Source organism: Sparus aurata, chromosome 17, assembly GCF_900880675.1.
Source record: "Sparus aurata chromosome 17, fSpaAur1.1, whole genome shotgun sequence".
Classification (NCBI taxonomy): domain Eukaryota; kingdom Metazoa; phylum Chordata; class Actinopteri; order Spariformes; family Sparidae; genus Sparus; species Sparus aurata.
The window spans coordinates 4761311-4778433 of NC_044203.1; the positions used below are offsets into that span (position 1 = coordinate 4761311).

The window sequence follows — 17123 nt, forward strand, 5'->3', positions numbered from 1 at the left end:
GTATCACATGACCATTCAGGTACACTGAGCACGCACCTGCCAGTTTAAACAGGAAGCTGTCTTCTGTGTGGTTTGTTGCTTCGTTACAGTAAATACTTTTATAAAAATAATATACTAAATATTTTTACTATACTAACTCCATGACATTACGTCTCTACCTCCTTTTATCTACATATGTAATAGGTACCAGGATGGTACTAAGGCACATTTTCATGAAAACTGGACAAAACGATGAGGCAGGGTAATGTGACTGCTCATCCTAAATGGATAATACTTTTTTAGTTAAAACATTGTTGGCAGCTGTTTCATCTCTTTTTTTCAATCGTTGTATTTCAACGGCTGCAGTTACATGCACACAGTGTTCTGGTTGTTGCCCTTCTTCAGAAAAAGACAAATTTCGAACGAAGTTGTTTACACGCAGCCGTGCATACTCTGAAAATTGTAATGACCCCTTGAAAAGGTAAAAAAACTATACGCCTGTCCCCTAGCTTTGCTGACTGTTGCCTGAAGTGTTCACGACACACAGAGCTGACCGTGAGCTGCAAACAGGAAGAGGCTGCGTCTCACAAAGTGCTGTAAAAACACAGATTGAGGTGCTTTGTTTGAGTTGTATACATGTACATGTACCAGCATTTCCCACATCTTAATTGGGAAATGTTTGTCCAATGTTTACATGACCTGTATCAAACTACTGAATATAGTCATATTCAGAATGTGGGTGGAACATTAGTGTCATGTAAACGTAGCCAATGTCCATTTGTGTCTCTCTAATATACACAGTATCATCAGAACATCTGTTCCATCAATGTACAAACTCATACTCCACAGTATCATTACACATTTGTAAATAATGCTATACAGTAACACTGATGAAGTGAATGTGTACGAAGGGCAAAAAAAAAAAAAAAAAAGTTTATATTTCAATTATACTGTTCTTATTTTGTGTCATTTCATTAGAAAGCATTAAACACATGTCACCTAAAGCCAAATCCCAAATCTGATTTATCTGGAAAGATGGAATATCATTTGGTTCCCAGGGAGAAAAAAAGAGAATAGAGATTTATAATGTGAATATAAATTATATTTGTGAGTATTAACCAAATATAATGGTTATAAATTTAACTTACATTTAACAGCAAGTGCTCATCAAGAAGCATTTTTATGAACTGTCCCAACATATTTGTGAATGCGAAGTTGCTTTTACAGGAAGTCTGATGCGAAATACTTCACTTGTTAATTTGTAACCATGGCAATAACACAGCATTCGCAGTTTATCTCCAGGAAAAAATCATGATAAAGAGTGTTAAACATGTAATTTCCTCTACGGTGAGACCACGAAAAAACTGACATGTTAAAGTTCATGTTGGTAAAATTTGATAGATGATACTGTGATGTCCCGCTCCAGTGAAGGCAGCATGGCACTGCGCTGTAGTAGACCGACAGAAACACTGGAGTAAAGAGTCGATTTGTTAAAGGAGTCATCACCCGGAATCCCAATTTCTCTTGTTAAAACATGCATATTTAGTCCAGTTGGTTAGCACACAAATTACATATTACCGTTACCGAGGTGATAAAAGCACCAAATTTTACATGAAGCTTCTTTAGGACCTCCTGAATGATTTCAGCCTAGGAGCCCAGCTGAAATATTGAAATTTAGTGTCAAATCACTCACAAAACAATATCCAAGAAAAATGTTTTTTTGTTTTTTCCTCTCGAGTAAAACTTTAATGGTAATGGCCATTTAAGACCACTAAAAAAGCTTCCTTTTGTTAATTTGCGCTCTGGCCAGTAGATCTTCCAAATTATAAGTGTAAAATAGAGTACCAAGACATCTTAGACCCCAAAAAACCTCAAAAGCCCTTTATAATATAGGCGAAATTATAGAAAAAAGGCAGCAAAAATTGCTTAAATGTTAAGAGATCTTGGGTTTTCTATTTTATTTTTTAATTCAACTTTAGGTTATTCATTTAGCCATCTACTGAGTTCATAGTTTGGCCATTAGTTCTGCATCACATCACATTAAATCCTTGTGTGTGACAGTACATAGCTAGACGCACTGCTGTTGAATCTGGAGGGGGAAAGCCCATGTAATGATGAAATGCAACGACTGGATATTCACAAGTGCTTCCTCTGTGAGGGTGGCATAGATCAAGGTGCTCTCCATGAAGTATCAACATTTGATGCCGACAGGAATATCCAACATGATGTAGGTGTCCACAGCTGGTGGATCAGGGCGGTCTGCTGGTTTCCAAAGCAGTATCTGTAGATGGGCACGCCGTCCATGGAGGTGCACGTTGCGCTCTGTAGGCAGTGTCTTCAGTGCTGGGGGGGTTTTGCACTTTCGGTATAAGTCATATCTGGCGACATTCAGAGATGCAGACTTCCTGCGGCTGTACAGAACCAGAAAAAAAACCCTCACTGTCTCTGTGATTTGCAAATCAGTAGCTCCCTCCTGTCCAATGAAGTGACGCAGGTCACCAGGTACTACTCTCATGACCTTGAGCGCAGACACCTGCCCTTTGCCAACGAGATAGGAGGTGGTGTCACACCCGAGGGAGCATGCATAGCCACCTCTACATCTGCAGGTGACATGTGATACCCACCCTCCAGCACCAACAGACCATGAGCACAAACACATCAGTGTCGTCGCTGAGAATGTGGACAGTTTTAGCACCACGCCTGGCTGCTTTGTCATGAGTGACAATACTGTCTGACCATCTTGATGTGATCTCCTATGTTGTGTGCAAAGGAGCTCGCCTACCCTCCACTCAATTGTCTTGTCCTTCATCACTTTATTGCGGCTAGGTAGGGGGGTTTTCAGTGACAGTTGTACTCTATTGAGCTCCCCCCAGCCCCTGCCTCTGGTGGTCTTTGGCAGAGACTTGCTCATACCGGTCTAAGATAACAAATGTTTGGGTGATGTAGTGATCAAGCCGGTGCCCCATTCTGGCTGCGAAATCAGCCACAGTGCCTTACAATGGCCACACCACGTGATAGATTAGCTGCGATGCATCAACGAGTACAACGTCTGGTGGGTGGGGATTGGGAACAAGGATTTCAAGACGCTGAGCAATCACAGACTTGTTACTGTTTCTGAGGCATCCATACTTACCGATGATGGATGCAGGGACCAATGTCATGATTAAATGCAATAACATTTGCTAACATTACATGGGCATGACAGGATGCCCAATGTAACATCACTTTCAGGATTTGCACCTTCAGCAAAATGCTTTTAGTTGCCCAAATGTACAATATTTATAACGTACATAAGCACACACTTACACTTAGAGCTTAGATCTGGCCTAATAATCAAGCCCGACCCTACCTGACCTGAGCCCGTGCACGTTGTGTCCGAGCTGGCCCGGGTTGTCAGCCTGACTGGTTGACTGGTTAGCTAGCTGCAAACTATTCTAAGAGATGCTATGACTCGAGAGTGAGCGGAAAAACCTCCGAAACTAATGCGCTGAATGTATTTATATGCAGTGTTGGGAAGATTACTTTGGAAATGTAGTTGGTTACAATTACAAGTTACCCTGTTGAAAATGTAATAGTAGTGTAACTATTTCAATTACTTTCTCAAAGTAATGTAACTAATTACATTTGATTACATTTTGATTACTTTTCTTAATTTTGAATGAAATCTCTCAACTGCTAACCATTTTCACATTTTAAGACCTATAGTGTGATAAACCTTTCAGTTCAAAGGTTTAACCATATATTATGAGTCTGACCTTAGACCTGACCTGCGAAGGAGGCTCACTTCCTCACTAAATGGAGCGACAACGGGCTGATTTCAGCCAAGAGGAGCAGGTTGTTTTAATGGAGAGAGTATGAGGATACAAAAAAAGCCTGATCACAGCCTGAAGCAACAGTGTTGCTGCAAATATGACAAGAGGAGGCTGATTTTAATTTCTGACAGCTCTACATTGAGCTGCTTTTAAATATGACGCTTTAGAGCAACAACAACTGTTGTTTTAAACTGTGTTTTATAGTGTTTTCATATATTTCACTGATCGCAATTATAAAATGCCAGTGTGTGTTTTATTGAAAGCGAGGCTGGGTGTGCGTATGAAAATAGGTTACAGTGGGTTTTTTAGGTGCTGTAGCTACAAGCAAATCTCATGTTGTCTCTGTACAAAGACCTTTTTAAATGTGAGAAAACAGAGAAGACCTGCTCAAGATTTGCGTTTGGGCAACACATAACAGGCGAAACAAATAATTTATTCATGGCCACATTAAGTTAAATTATCTGTCCTGCTGCGAGCGCACAACTTCTTTCAGTGGTGATTGACTGTATATAAAAGTAAATAGGCTATAGCCTAATAAATGACCTCCTGACGTGAGTCGGATCATCAGCTGAGCAGCGTATCCACTCAGCTGAACATCTGTAGGCGGAGACGCGGAGAGAAAGTAAACAGCAGCGGATCAGCGCGATCTCTCCCTCCGTACAAATGCTCCGCTCTGATCCAGCTCCACTGGACTTTCAAAGTAAAGGTGACGCCAGCTGTAAATTAGTTAAATCGTGAAACAGCGGCGCTTTTATAGCCGATTTTAAGCTGAAAGTCTGAACAGAACCTGGTCGGGACCAGGTTATGAGCTAACCATAAGTTACCATGATGATCTAGCCGGGTTAAAAGAGAGCCACCTTTGTAATACAGGGATACGATTTTTCATATGTAACTTAAGTTGTAATCATTGAAATTTCCAAAAGCAACTGTAATTTAATTACATATTTTCTCCCAGTAATGTAACGGATTACAATTACGTAAATTTTGTAATTAAATTACGTAACGTCGTTACATGTAATTCGTTACTCCCCAACACTGTTTATATGGCTTCCGCAGCAGGGCCGGGTTTGTGCAAATCATGTCCGTGTTACGTAATGCGGCAATGATTTCTGACCCGCCCATTAAATCCTGAACACAGAAATCGTGAAACACAGTTTGTGAGCCTAGCTCCAAAATTAAATTCTAAATGGTTGAATGGCTTTTTACATGTTTTAAGGAAATACATTTATGACCTGTTTAATGTGTTTTGAAGAACATGGCTAAATTTGCTTTACACAGACTTTATGTATGCACTACATACATACTGTAATCACTGTTATTTGCTTCTATTTGATCAACTTACTTGCATTGAGATGATATGATCCAAATATAAAAAGCTCTGTTTTGTCCATCTTTCCATCCAGCCAGTATTCTGCCTGATGCAGTTACCACAGTGACAATCACACAAAATTGAGCAGCCAAAAAACGCAAGCAGAACTGAAGCAATTTGAAGAAAAATTAGGTCTCAACATTCACACCAGTGACATTGTGCTCTATTGATTCTGAAATGCAGGTCCAATGTATAAGGCATATAAATTACCTCAAAATCGACTCACAATTAATAAAAATCGGTCCACCGGGAGTTGAAATATGGCCACTTTTGGTTTAAATTGTCATTTTGAATTTTGAAAATGTCAGAAATGGATTCAGCGTCCTTAACAACCCCCAAAACCACTCCAATATTGTCCAAATCGGCCAAGCAGTTGCTGAAATATTGCCCATATAGGCTAATGCTAATTAATGCTAATAATGCTAATTATGCAAATTGCCCAACATATACAAGTTAGCAACCAGCAGTTTCTTAATACTGGGGACCCGCACTGCACATTTCTAATATAAAACTTTGGTGTACTCAACATTTCCGGGTTCACAATGGGGCTCTATGGGCTGGCAATACTGCTCACCTCTTTGCAAATGCACCTGTAACGACTCATAATTATTAATTACAAGGCCAATAAAGATTATACTTTTTCAATACTTGTCATGTATTGAAGCTTTAGTAATGTAAAAGTTCATACACATAAATAAAACTATAAAATGTTAACTTTGGGATTCATTTGAACACTTTATCTTGTGCAGGAACTTGAAAATCACTGTGTTTTAAGCATATTTCATTGATATTGATATACTGCTAATATGAAGTTTTTTTTCTGAGGGCTCCTAGGCCAAATTTACACTATAGACCCTAAGGAAACACCATGCAAAATTTGGTGCTTTTATCACCTCCGTAACGGTAATTTCATTATGCCACCGGACTAATTGGTGTTGGACCTCAGTTGAAACTTGCCTGAAAAGCTGAAGTTTGAAAGTGGCTCAGTTTTTTCGCTTTGGCTCTTTTTCCGAACAGGAATAGCGCACAAGGGTGCTGACTCCGGCTTGTACATAAATGCCTGAATTCCGTAAGGTTCGTCATTTAGTGTGTGCGCCATGACAGGGGGCTGTTTATGTTTTGGAGTCTGTGTGCATGCAGGCTAGCCCCCATTCCGGCTCTGTCCTTCCTGCAATCAACGCGCGCCTCATTACATATTAATACAATGCACATCCGGACCAGTCAAAACCTCGCGCATAATCTCGCGTGAGAAAGTATGAAAAAGTGTCAGAACAAGCTCTATGTTTGATTTTTTGTATTTTTTATTTTCTAATAAGTTTTAAGAATTGATCCAAAGCGATCCAAGGGGGACTGGATACGTAAAAAAACAGGTGATGACTCCTTTAAGAAACATCACACTACCTTGTCTCATTGTGTTGGTGTAAACAGGTATTCCCCGTTGCAGACCCCATTCTTCAACTTGTCTTGTCTTGAATTTCTTGTGTAAACTCGCAAACACCCCCCACAACACCTCAGTCCCCCTTTCAATAGTATCCCTTCCAACGCCCCAGATGCTTTTTGAACATTGCCAGGGGGGTGTACCGTCCCTGTTAAGGCACACTGTAATAGAGGGATGAATTGATGAGAGCAGGATAATGACATTTGTTCATTATACCTTTTTTCTTTGACAGACAAGAGGCTCCATCCCCTTCTACTGGTCCCAAAGGCCCAATCTGAAGTATAAACCAAAACCACAAATCAGCAAAACAATGAATCATGTAAGCTGTTGTTACGCTTCCTTCAGGTACAACGAGTCATTCTGTGTGCTTGTTATAATATTTATCTTTACTTCTCATTGGTTATCTGACTAGTTGGATGGATTCCAGAGACACTTTGACTCACAGATAATTCTCTATGGAAGACAAGTAATTTTGAACCTGGTAAGATACAACGATGTATAATGATCTGCTGATTCTGTCACCTGTATTAATAAAATGTTATGTTCTCAATGTGCAAGCCAGCTCTTGCTTCCTCAACCTTAACCGATAAAATGACCTGGCCTTGAAAGAATCAGTGATCCTGTGACAGTGATAGATACATAACCTTTGGTTGATTGGATTGATTTTCAATAAGAACACTCAGTTGATGTCTTCCTGAATTCCCAGATCAACCAGAAGGGTTCAGAAAAGCCACTGGAGCTGGCATTTGACAAGATGGTGACCAGCTTGGGTAATGGCATGATCAAGTAAGATTACCACAAGTTCTGGTGACGGGGTTCTTTAGTGCCTCATACTTGACTTCAACTGTGAGTGGCGATGTAACACTTTTGGTAAATACTTACTTTAACCAGGTACATTGCCTTCGACTTCCATAAGGAGTGCAGTCGGATGAGGTGGCATCGCCTGCAGATCTTACTGGACATGGTTGCTGAGATGCAGGATGAATTTGGGTCAGTGTGCTTTTCATATTGTGTGTAGACCACTCAGATTATGAACTGTACCATCAGAATTAAGGATGTGTCTGTGGATTCAGATACTTCCTGGTGGATGCAGACGGGAAGGTGCTGATGAACCAGGAGGGGACATTTCGAAGCAACTGCATGGACTGTCTGGACCGCACCAATGTCATCCAGAGCCTGCTGGCCCGACGTTCACTGCAGTCCCAGTTACGGGTAAGACCACAATCACTACTGTAAATAAAACTGCACACTTTGCGCAGATGTTCCATAATAAAAGCCCACCAGTTAAGGGAGGAATTGTGCCCTTTTTGGAATGCTCTTCACGTTATTGTTTTCACAAGTGGAAATTTGACAAAGAAAGTCAGAGTACCAGAGAGGAGAGTGTGACATTACTTGGTTGTTGCATTAATGGAGTTAGTGGGATGGGAATGATCATGAACTGTATTTATCAAGACGGGAGGTTTGCATAAACAGCATATTTCAATGGGAGCAAAACATAGTACAGTATCATGAAATCTACTTTTAGCTTTACAGCCTTTTCACAGATGAGTCAAGGAAAGACTCATACCTCTCAACTCAAATGTGTGTCTGTCTGCAGAGAATGGGAGTCCTTCACGCAGGCCAGCAGATTGAAGATCAGTCAGACTTTGAGAAGAAGTTCAAGAATGGTGGGCTCTCTCTGACACAACACTGCCTGTAGTAGTTTCCTTTGAATTGATCACCTGCCACACCTACATTTAAGGTCCTGTTTCCTCAGTGTCTCTTTCTGTTTTGTACTCTGTCACATGCAGCCTGGGCAGACAACGCTGATGCCTGTGCCAAGCAGTATGCTGGGACAGGTGCCTTGAAGACCGATTTCACCAGGTTAGTTTTTGCCCAGCAAATGGCTTCTTTCTAGCAATACATTTTTATATTATTTCCATTGTGTGGAGGAGATCCATGGTGTCACTAGAGGATGAATCCTGATATTTTCAGGTACCTGACCCATCCTCTAGTTTCCCCATCAGAAAAAACAAAAGAAATACCAAAATGGACTGCTGGGCTTGTGTTAAGTCCCTGTGTGATTGTCACACTACCAGTCCACTTAATCACTTTCACAGTCAAGAGATGCTTACTTTCATTTTAAGTTTTAACCCTTTAAATCTGTAGAGGGAGCCTGACATGGTGCACAACATGATTCTATAGTAGCTCAGAACAGACAAACCCACTACCGGTGTAGTCATCAACAGGAATGCAAACAGAGGAAGAGGGTTTATTCTGTGGGCAGTAGTGATGTCCTCAGTAAATGTCAGTGAAATTGAGATATTTGTATATGTTCAGGTGTACGACTGTAAATTAGGGATGGGTACCTTTCACATTTGAACCGATACGGTACCGATACTCCGTACCTTCGAATCGGTACCGGTATATATCCAGGGTTTTCCCTGCCATTATACGGCTTAGGCGCGGCACCCAAGCGTTTTTGCCTCCCGCCTAAGCAGGGTTCTCCCCAGACGGTGGAACAGCGGCGCTACGCCGCTAGGTCAGCGCCGCTATACTCCGCGCGTGACGGTGACGAGCATCCGTCCGTCCGTCCCCCGGTTGACGGCTAGGAGCTGACGGCGATGAGCGTCTGTCCATCCCCCGGCTGACGGAGTTGATGACCCCCCCCCCACCCCCACCCCGGACTGACGGTGCACCGCACCACTAAAAATTTCTGGGGAGAACCCTGATATCGGTACCTGTTTTCGGTACTTTTTTGCGTATATGTGTGGTAATGAAAGTTATTTTGTATATTAAAAAAATAGTCAAAACTTTTTTTCTTTTTTTTTCTCAATAACATCAAGGAACTCCCACATAAAACTTAAGAGTACTTGAGAAAAATGTGTGTGGGGGAAAGTAAATGACTTAAAAATAAATAGTGAAAATAAATTACTCTACATTTTTCACATTAGAAACTAAAACAAACCACCCATTCAAGAACCATACCACACAAATGTATGCTTGATTTTTGATGATCTAAGTACTAATAATAACAATCATGGCAACAAAAAAATTGCAAAGTCTGCAAATCAAGATAAAAAACTACAGCAGCAGTGAGCCTGGTTTCTTTTTTTCAGCAGAATAGAGATATACTCCATGAAAGAACATTATAACATATGATATTGTATAAAATAACATTCAATTATAGTAAAAAAAAAAAGAGTAAAGTTGCAGTGGGCTACTATTATAAATATGCACCATATATAGTTTTAATCATCATTATTATTATTATTATTATTATTATTATTATTATTATTATTATTATTGTTAGTAGCAATAGTAGTAGTAGTAGTAGTATTTTTCTGCATATTCTTGACTTTGAATGGGAGCATCTGTAACGCTGCAGTTTCTCGTCGGGCATCAATGAAGTATTTCTGATTCTGATTCATATATTATGAAGTCAGTTATTTAAACTTAAATTTAATGAAACAAGTTGACAGTATGGTAGACAGATGTCACATTTACATGTCAGGATCTGGTTATTATAGACACAGATTAAATATTTAACTGTCATGTATCATCACAGAAACAGCATTACATAGCAGCTATGAACACTTGTAAAAACATTATAAAAATACATATTGTGGTTTGGTGCGGATCTGTAGACTGAACATATAAGAAGTTAATGTTTATAGTCATCAGAGAACGTTACGTTGTTTTTGGTTTGTCAAGATGAGCAACTGGACAGCCGCTGAGATCCAGGAGATGCTAGCGTCTCCTCGGTCTCTGTAGCTGTCTTCGTTGTCCGCTTGTGTCGTAGCATCAAGCTACTACCGGTCGCTACTTTCAAATTAAAATCCCTCCGCTAAGAACCCAGTTCTAAACTCCACTGGGGTGCAATGTAAAGCTCTTATTTTGAAGACACATTCGTTGTCTTTCTGACAGAGAATACAGCGTACTTTTCAGTTCCCCCCCCCCCCCCCCCAAAAAAAAAAAAACTCTCCGGTCCTACGCGATTCATGTGAATGACCCAATTGACGAAGAAAACGGCGATTGTCGCAGAAAAGCGACAAGTTTGCAGGTATGTGACTGTGTCCCCAACTGTGGAGAATACTCTCTCAGACGGAGTGGAAGTAATCCACTCTAACTGACGCCCGTGAAGGTGCGTTCAGGTACCGAAATGTGGTACCGATTGACTTCGCGTGAATCGATACTCGGTACTTCACGGGGAATTCGGTCGGTACCAATAAAAGTACCGAATTCGGTACCCATCCCTACTGTAAATACTCATGCTAAAGTAAAGCAGGTGGCATCAAAATGGTTCAGATTGATTCTCTGCTTTACTGTAACATGTGACTTACATGTTGATCTTTCAGGACAGGGAAGAGGACTCAGTGGGGACTGCTGATGGATGGCTGGAACTCCATGATCCGATACTACAAGAACAATTTCTCTGATGGTTTCAGACAGGTGTGTCTAAACTTTTTTTTAGTTTTTAGTGCGACAGTATTGGTTTTACAGTTATACCAAATATATTTTAGATATAAAATGATCATATCAAGTATAACATATACTTAATAAATATTTGTTTGTTTGTAGCAGAACTTGATTATATGAATACTGGGGATGTGGACTGCTGAGACAGTGTGAGTATGAAACACTTTGTTTATTTTACTGCAGGACTCCATTGATCTGTTCCTGGGGAACTACGCTGTAGATGAAGCTGATTGGACCAACCCATTACGTGACCCCAAAGACTGGAAGTTTTTGACGGTAAGACAGGCTCACAAAGACAGACCGACAAGTTGTTTTTCTTTCAAAGTTTTTTATTTTTTTATATCTTAATTAAGAAAATAAGAACTGGACAAAAACATGGCAGATAAAATCTTCATTTTGAATGTATGCAAAAGGAAAAAATAGATAAAAACAATTCAAGTAAAACACAGTGGAAGAGAAATGAAAGAAAAGCAGAGAACAAGTACAAATTCAGCCTAAGTAAGATAAGACACAGTAAGAAAAAATACACCTACATACATGTACTCAAACACAGCCAAAATATATTTTCAGAGACTTCGGTACGATGCCTGCCTAAAATATCTCGATACCGATACTGAAACGATACCACGGCGGAAAACTAAAACATCATCAAAAATAATGTCATACATTTTAGGTGACAGAATGTGGAACTTAAAATGATTTATTTCTTTTTATTATATATATATATTTGTAAAAGCTGCTGAGCTTTATAGCTTCTGTATCTGTATCCAAGAAGACAAGTGTCTTCTTGTTTTGTTCATTTGTCTTGTCATTTCTTATTTGTCCCACAAAGGGGAAATTTGCAATTTGCATTTTATGTTGATAAAATTCAAACCACGGATTATTAGCCTGCAAACTACATCAGTGCACTAAAGTACAACACACATGACCCAGAACTGGTGGAGGTCTGTGCTCTAATCAGACCATTTTCTGATAATATAAATTACAATATGTATTATAAATTATTGACAAAAATGCACATGCTATGATTATATTACTAGTACTGATTGACTTAAAATAGATAATTTAAGTGGTGTTGTTGATCAGCATACTTGTGAACACCAGTGCATGTTCTGGTAAAGTTCATGTTACCAGTGTGAACGTTGCGTTTGCATACAGAGATGTGTGGAACCACATCGGACTGTTAGACAGTTAGCTTTACCCCTGACTGCCGTGCAACTCTGATGGTGAAAATAGTTCTTAAAAAAAAGTATTGCTCTTAACGGCTGGGTACCGCGTTGCCTTTCTAGTATCGGTTTACCATGCAACACTAGTCTGTAATGTGACTGTGGTTTCTCTTTTCCTTTTCCAGTTGCCTATCATCATGGTGGTAGCATTCTCCATGTGCATCATCTGCCTGCTAATGGCTGGTAAGACAATCGGCAACAAACACACCATCATAACAACACAACAGTATCGGGCTGAAGAAATGTAAACCTGAATTACTTTATTTTGAAAAGTCACCACAGTATTTTGGCAGAGGATGCAGGTTTTTTTTTCCATTTGCTGGCTGACTCTATATTAACTATTCCTTTTAGGTGACACGTGGACTGAAACCCTCGCCTATGTTCTGTTCTGGGGAACGGCCAGTGTGGTGACAGGTGGCCTCATCCTCTTTAATGGACTGGACTTTGTAGATGCTCCCAAGCTGGTGCAGAAGGAAAAGCTGGACTGAATGTGTGTGTGTGGAAAGCAGCTTGGTCCTGGCGACCTCACTGCCTCATCCTCCAGCTCTTCATCACTTTACCCCCAGCATCAGCATCAGCAGGCTTGGAACCTTTACTAATACAGGGTGGAGTGGAAAAGGGTGGAGTGGAGGAGGGTGGTGGGCACCAGTGCCGGCCTCGTGTACCACAGCAGTGGAAAGACAGAGACTTGGAGTGCACGGGTCTGCTGCTGTCCACACTGCAGCAACTGTCACGTGGACAGAAGTGTCTGTTCACAGGTTTTACTGGACACTGAACCTCTGGAGTTTGTTCATATTGGATGTCATTGTTCCTGATTTCAGAGGAATGCTGTGGGACCGATTATACGTTAAAATGCCTGATGTCCCACTACGTTCCCTCAATAGATGCACAGGGATCAGATTTGAAACAGCTGCAAATGAATTAATAATGTTCAGGCCCCAGTGGGCCAGAACCTCTCGTGTTTGTGCTGACTTCAACCAAAAACTGTTGCAAGTGGCGGCTTAGCAGGAAAATAACCATAACCCATGAACCATTTGTCCAGTCATCATAAAAAGTGTTTGGGAACAGGCCTACTGCAGCATTTTCTAGCCTGGCCCATAGGGGCGCCACAAATACTGAGAAAATTGATACTCAAAACCTGGTGGACAGAATTTCACCAGTTTGGTTGTGCATGCTCTGGAGCAGATAAGTCACAAAACAGTTCCATACTGTTTGCTGTTTTGCGTGGCCTTCACAGATGTCTTTGAGCAGACCTGATGAAACAATCCGGTGAAGGGTGGGCGACTGCAAGTTTTTACTGAATTAAAATTATCTGAAAAGATTTCCCCCATCGTTGTGAGCCTGAAACCCATTGCTGCTTGTGGCTTTAATTGTGGCCCACTGAGCTACTTCCTTCTTTTGAGCACAAAAGGGCTTGCACCTGGAGTCAGCAAATGCATCTTTACTGAATACCTGTGTACTGTTGATTTGCCTATTGCCTTGATCATTCTGCCATTCCAATATATGTTGACCTATGTATGGATGCTCTGTCCTAGGTTAAAAGCTGCCCGTTTCAAAGTCATTTCAAAACCAATAACTGGTCCAAAAGGCAGCAAGAAATCTGGCCTTTTGTCACCTGTATTTAAATGCACAGCCATTGTATCACCAGAAGTCCTCAGTATCTATTGGCAACGTGGTGAATGGTGCATTTGTGCAGTTTTTATCACTTCATACAGTTGGGAAATCTATCAGTTATCTGCTGTATTTAACATGTTTGTGATGAGGTGGTCGTCACAATTAAAATCATCACATGAAGCTGATGTATGGAAAAGCCTCTGCAGAATGTAAGTAATCCTTCTGTGATGAACCATAGAAGAAACTGAATGATTTGAATATAATTCTAACTAAGTAACATTTCTCAGTCATTATGTTTTGAAACCTGTCATTACAGCTGTTTGTCAGTGTCGGTGTCATGGAACACCTGCAGTATTTATTTAAGACAAAAAGTCATCTGTGTGCAGAAATGGGTATTTTATGCTCTCTATTTGCTTAACTATTGCTTTCAAACGAGTATAGTTGTGAACAGGAATAAACATAACATATCATTAAACAGTATTGTTTAGCATTAATAACATTATGGGATATCAAAGACACTACTGCTGCGGTGTGTTAAACAACATAGTGCCTCATGTTACAGGTTGTTGTGTGATTATCCTCAGTCTTTATTGGCAATCAGAGGCTTTACAATAGATGATTATATATCATATAATTTTAATACAATATTTTTCATATATAAATGATATATCACAACAACAAAAAAGATTTATCAGTTTCCCTTCCCACCTTTTCTGTAGGCATCCCTTTCTGGTACCAAACATAATTTTGAACAGGATAACACAGAACGATGTTCAAGGTGTGCACACATGTGTCATCTGAGGACCTGTCTTAGGGGCCTTGATAAAGTCCACCCACCTTGAACATATACAGCTCAATGTACCCTGAGGGAATTTATTCATTCCTGTATCGTATAGATTTGATGTACTGTGGGTCACTTACCAGTTATAGCTTCTTTACATGCAGCCAGCAGGACTCTCATTGGGGCTCTGTCTTGGTGTACAATATGGAACCATATATAACTCTTACCCTAACCTGGAATTGAGTTTGTCCGATTTCATGAACTGTTGTCACCTTCACAGGCAGTGTTAGAAAAATTCATTTTGACTAATTCAGCTTAAATTCAGGGAAGGGATAACATTCCATCTTCCTTTATCAGCCTTTCAGTTGGAGTTCAAAGGTCAAAAAATCACCAGTTATTTGGGTAAATATACACCCAAATATGTAACTGCATCAGAATGCTATTTTAGCTGATGTTGGTGGATAATATCTCGGGCAGGTTTATAACTGTAAGTGACTTGTGTCTTTGATACATAAAGGTTAGCCAGACATTAAGCCATATAACTGTGGACAACACATCAATATGGATGAAAACTGGGTTGGTTGTTCTCAATATATTAAATTGTCATCTGGGAATAATGCTAGCTGTTGTTGCCCTGTGATTGTTAAATTCCGTGTCACATTCTGGTTCTCATGAATCCGTCAGCTCAACAGCTCAGTGAATTTAGTGAACAAGAGAAGAGAGACAGCATGTTCTGGCTGTGAGTTTGAATCTTTTTTTTCTGTAAACATTCAGCTAAATGCATCAGACACATTTTGGGATATTTTAGCTCATCAGGACTGATTCTAATTCTCTGTCACATATTATAATGTAATGTTCTGTTGTTGTCCTGCATTTGTCTCTGCTTAATGAAGTCAGTTTGGACAAGGTGGATGAGATCTGACAGACATTTTTCAAGCCTCCTTTGATAGCTATCCAGATGGACTACATAGGAATCACTTACAGGTCTCAAATGATCACATTCTTGTCATTTTTTGGTCAGTGATTGCCTCTCTCCATGATGGGGCCTTTCTACTTTTTTACATACCCAATTATAAACCTTTATCAACATAGGTGCTAACTTATCCCTCAGCACCTCGAACCAACCAGAGGTGAAGTCGTCTAGGCAAGCTCCCCCTACCTTTAGTCCTGTAATGCCTCTGTCCTTTCAGCTCTGGGCATATGATTCTGTTTTTGTGTGACTGCTGGTAGATGGAGTGAATGTAACACAGGGATATCTGTGTCTAACTGCTGTTGATGTGTGAGCAGACGCAGTTGAGTCTTCTCCTGATTATATTCAGTCTCCTTCAGTCAGTCTCAGGGGTTTTATTTTGTATCTGCTGGTTTTTAGACACTAACAGTCTGCGACTTCCCGACATTTCTGTTTCAGAAAAACATATTTCTTTTGTATTTCCTGTGTGTAATTCATCTCATTTGTAACTATTTACATTTTTTGTTCAATAATCATGTCTGTATTGTTTTGATGTTTTTCTTTGTAGCTGCTGTAGTTGTGATTATTTTATTATTTCGCAGTTTACTTGATCCTTCCTGTGTTCATTTTTTAAAAATGAGTGTGTGTCCTCATGACTGAGCTTGAATGTGTCCCATCTCACCTCCCCCATATCGTTTAACTCCGAATATGCTTGAATTTTAGTTTCTAGTGCTTCTTTGAGTTGCAGGCTACTAGGTATATTTTCAGCTATATAATTCAGCTTCCATATGGTGTGTCTGGGGTTTTGATTCAAATTAACGGTAAGATAAATGGGGGCGGGATCTGAAACATCTATATTTCCGATATCACAACAAACTCTGTTTTTGTGTATTATACAACAGAAAAGATTCAGTCAGTTTGTATAAAGAGTAGGGATGGTTGCGGCCTGCTGGATAGATCTCCCTCTATACGTCAATAACCAGGGATCAGTGTAGACCCGAGCAGGTCACAGACCTGTGAGGTCCCTATTGTTTTTCTAAGGATTATTAGGGCCCGAGCAGGGAACCTGCGAGGTCCCTATTGTTTTTCTCGTGATTATTAGGGCCCGGGCAGGTCTTGACCTGGCTGCGAGATCTCTATTGTTTTTCGAATGATTTTTAGGGCCCGAGCAGGTCTCCACCTGCGAGGTCCCCATTGTTTTTCAAAAGATTATTAGGGCCAGAGCAGGGAACCTTCAAGGTCCATATTGTTTTTCTAAGGATTATTTATTTTATTTTATTTTTTTCTTCCGCCAAAATGATCACATTTTTCACTGCCTGAACATACCCCAAAACTCACCAAACTTGGAATATAAGTCACACCTGGCGAAAAATTCTATAATCTATTGTCGTCCTGAATTGGCGCTATAATCAAGGAAAGTGCGTTTCCGCCTACGTTTTTTTTTCGCTACTTCACGAAATGTCGAAAACCTACTTTTTCGAACTCCTCCCAGGCAAT

At 40.2% G+C, this 17123-nt stretch overlaps 1 protein-coding gene across 1 annotated transcript in view; it reads left to right on the top strand.

Annotated features, from left to right (window-relative positions):
* Positions 1-16232, top strand: part of LOC115567458 (phosphatidylinositide phosphatase SAC1-B) — a 33723-nt gene extending 17491 nt beyond the window's left edge. The window contains exons 10-20 of the mRNA XM_030394085.1: positions 6831-6917; positions 7011-7079; positions 7305-7384; positions 7490-7588; positions 7672-7810; positions 8196-8265; positions 8389-8461; positions 10936-11029; positions 11240-11332; positions 12408-12465; positions 12634-16232. Of these exons, the coding sequence (XP_030249945.1) occupies positions 6831-6917; positions 7011-7079; positions 7305-7384; positions 7490-7588; positions 7672-7810; positions 8196-8265; positions 8389-8461; positions 10936-11029; positions 11240-11332; positions 12408-12465; positions 12634-12770 (999 nt within the window). The 3' untranslated portion in view covers positions 12771-16232. The remainder of the gene's footprint in view (positions 1-6830; positions 6918-7010; positions 7080-7304; positions 7385-7489; positions 7589-7671; positions 7811-8195; positions 8266-8388; positions 8462-10935; positions 11030-11239; positions 11333-12407; positions 12466-12633) is intronic.
* Positions 16233-17123: the final 891 nt, after the last annotated feature.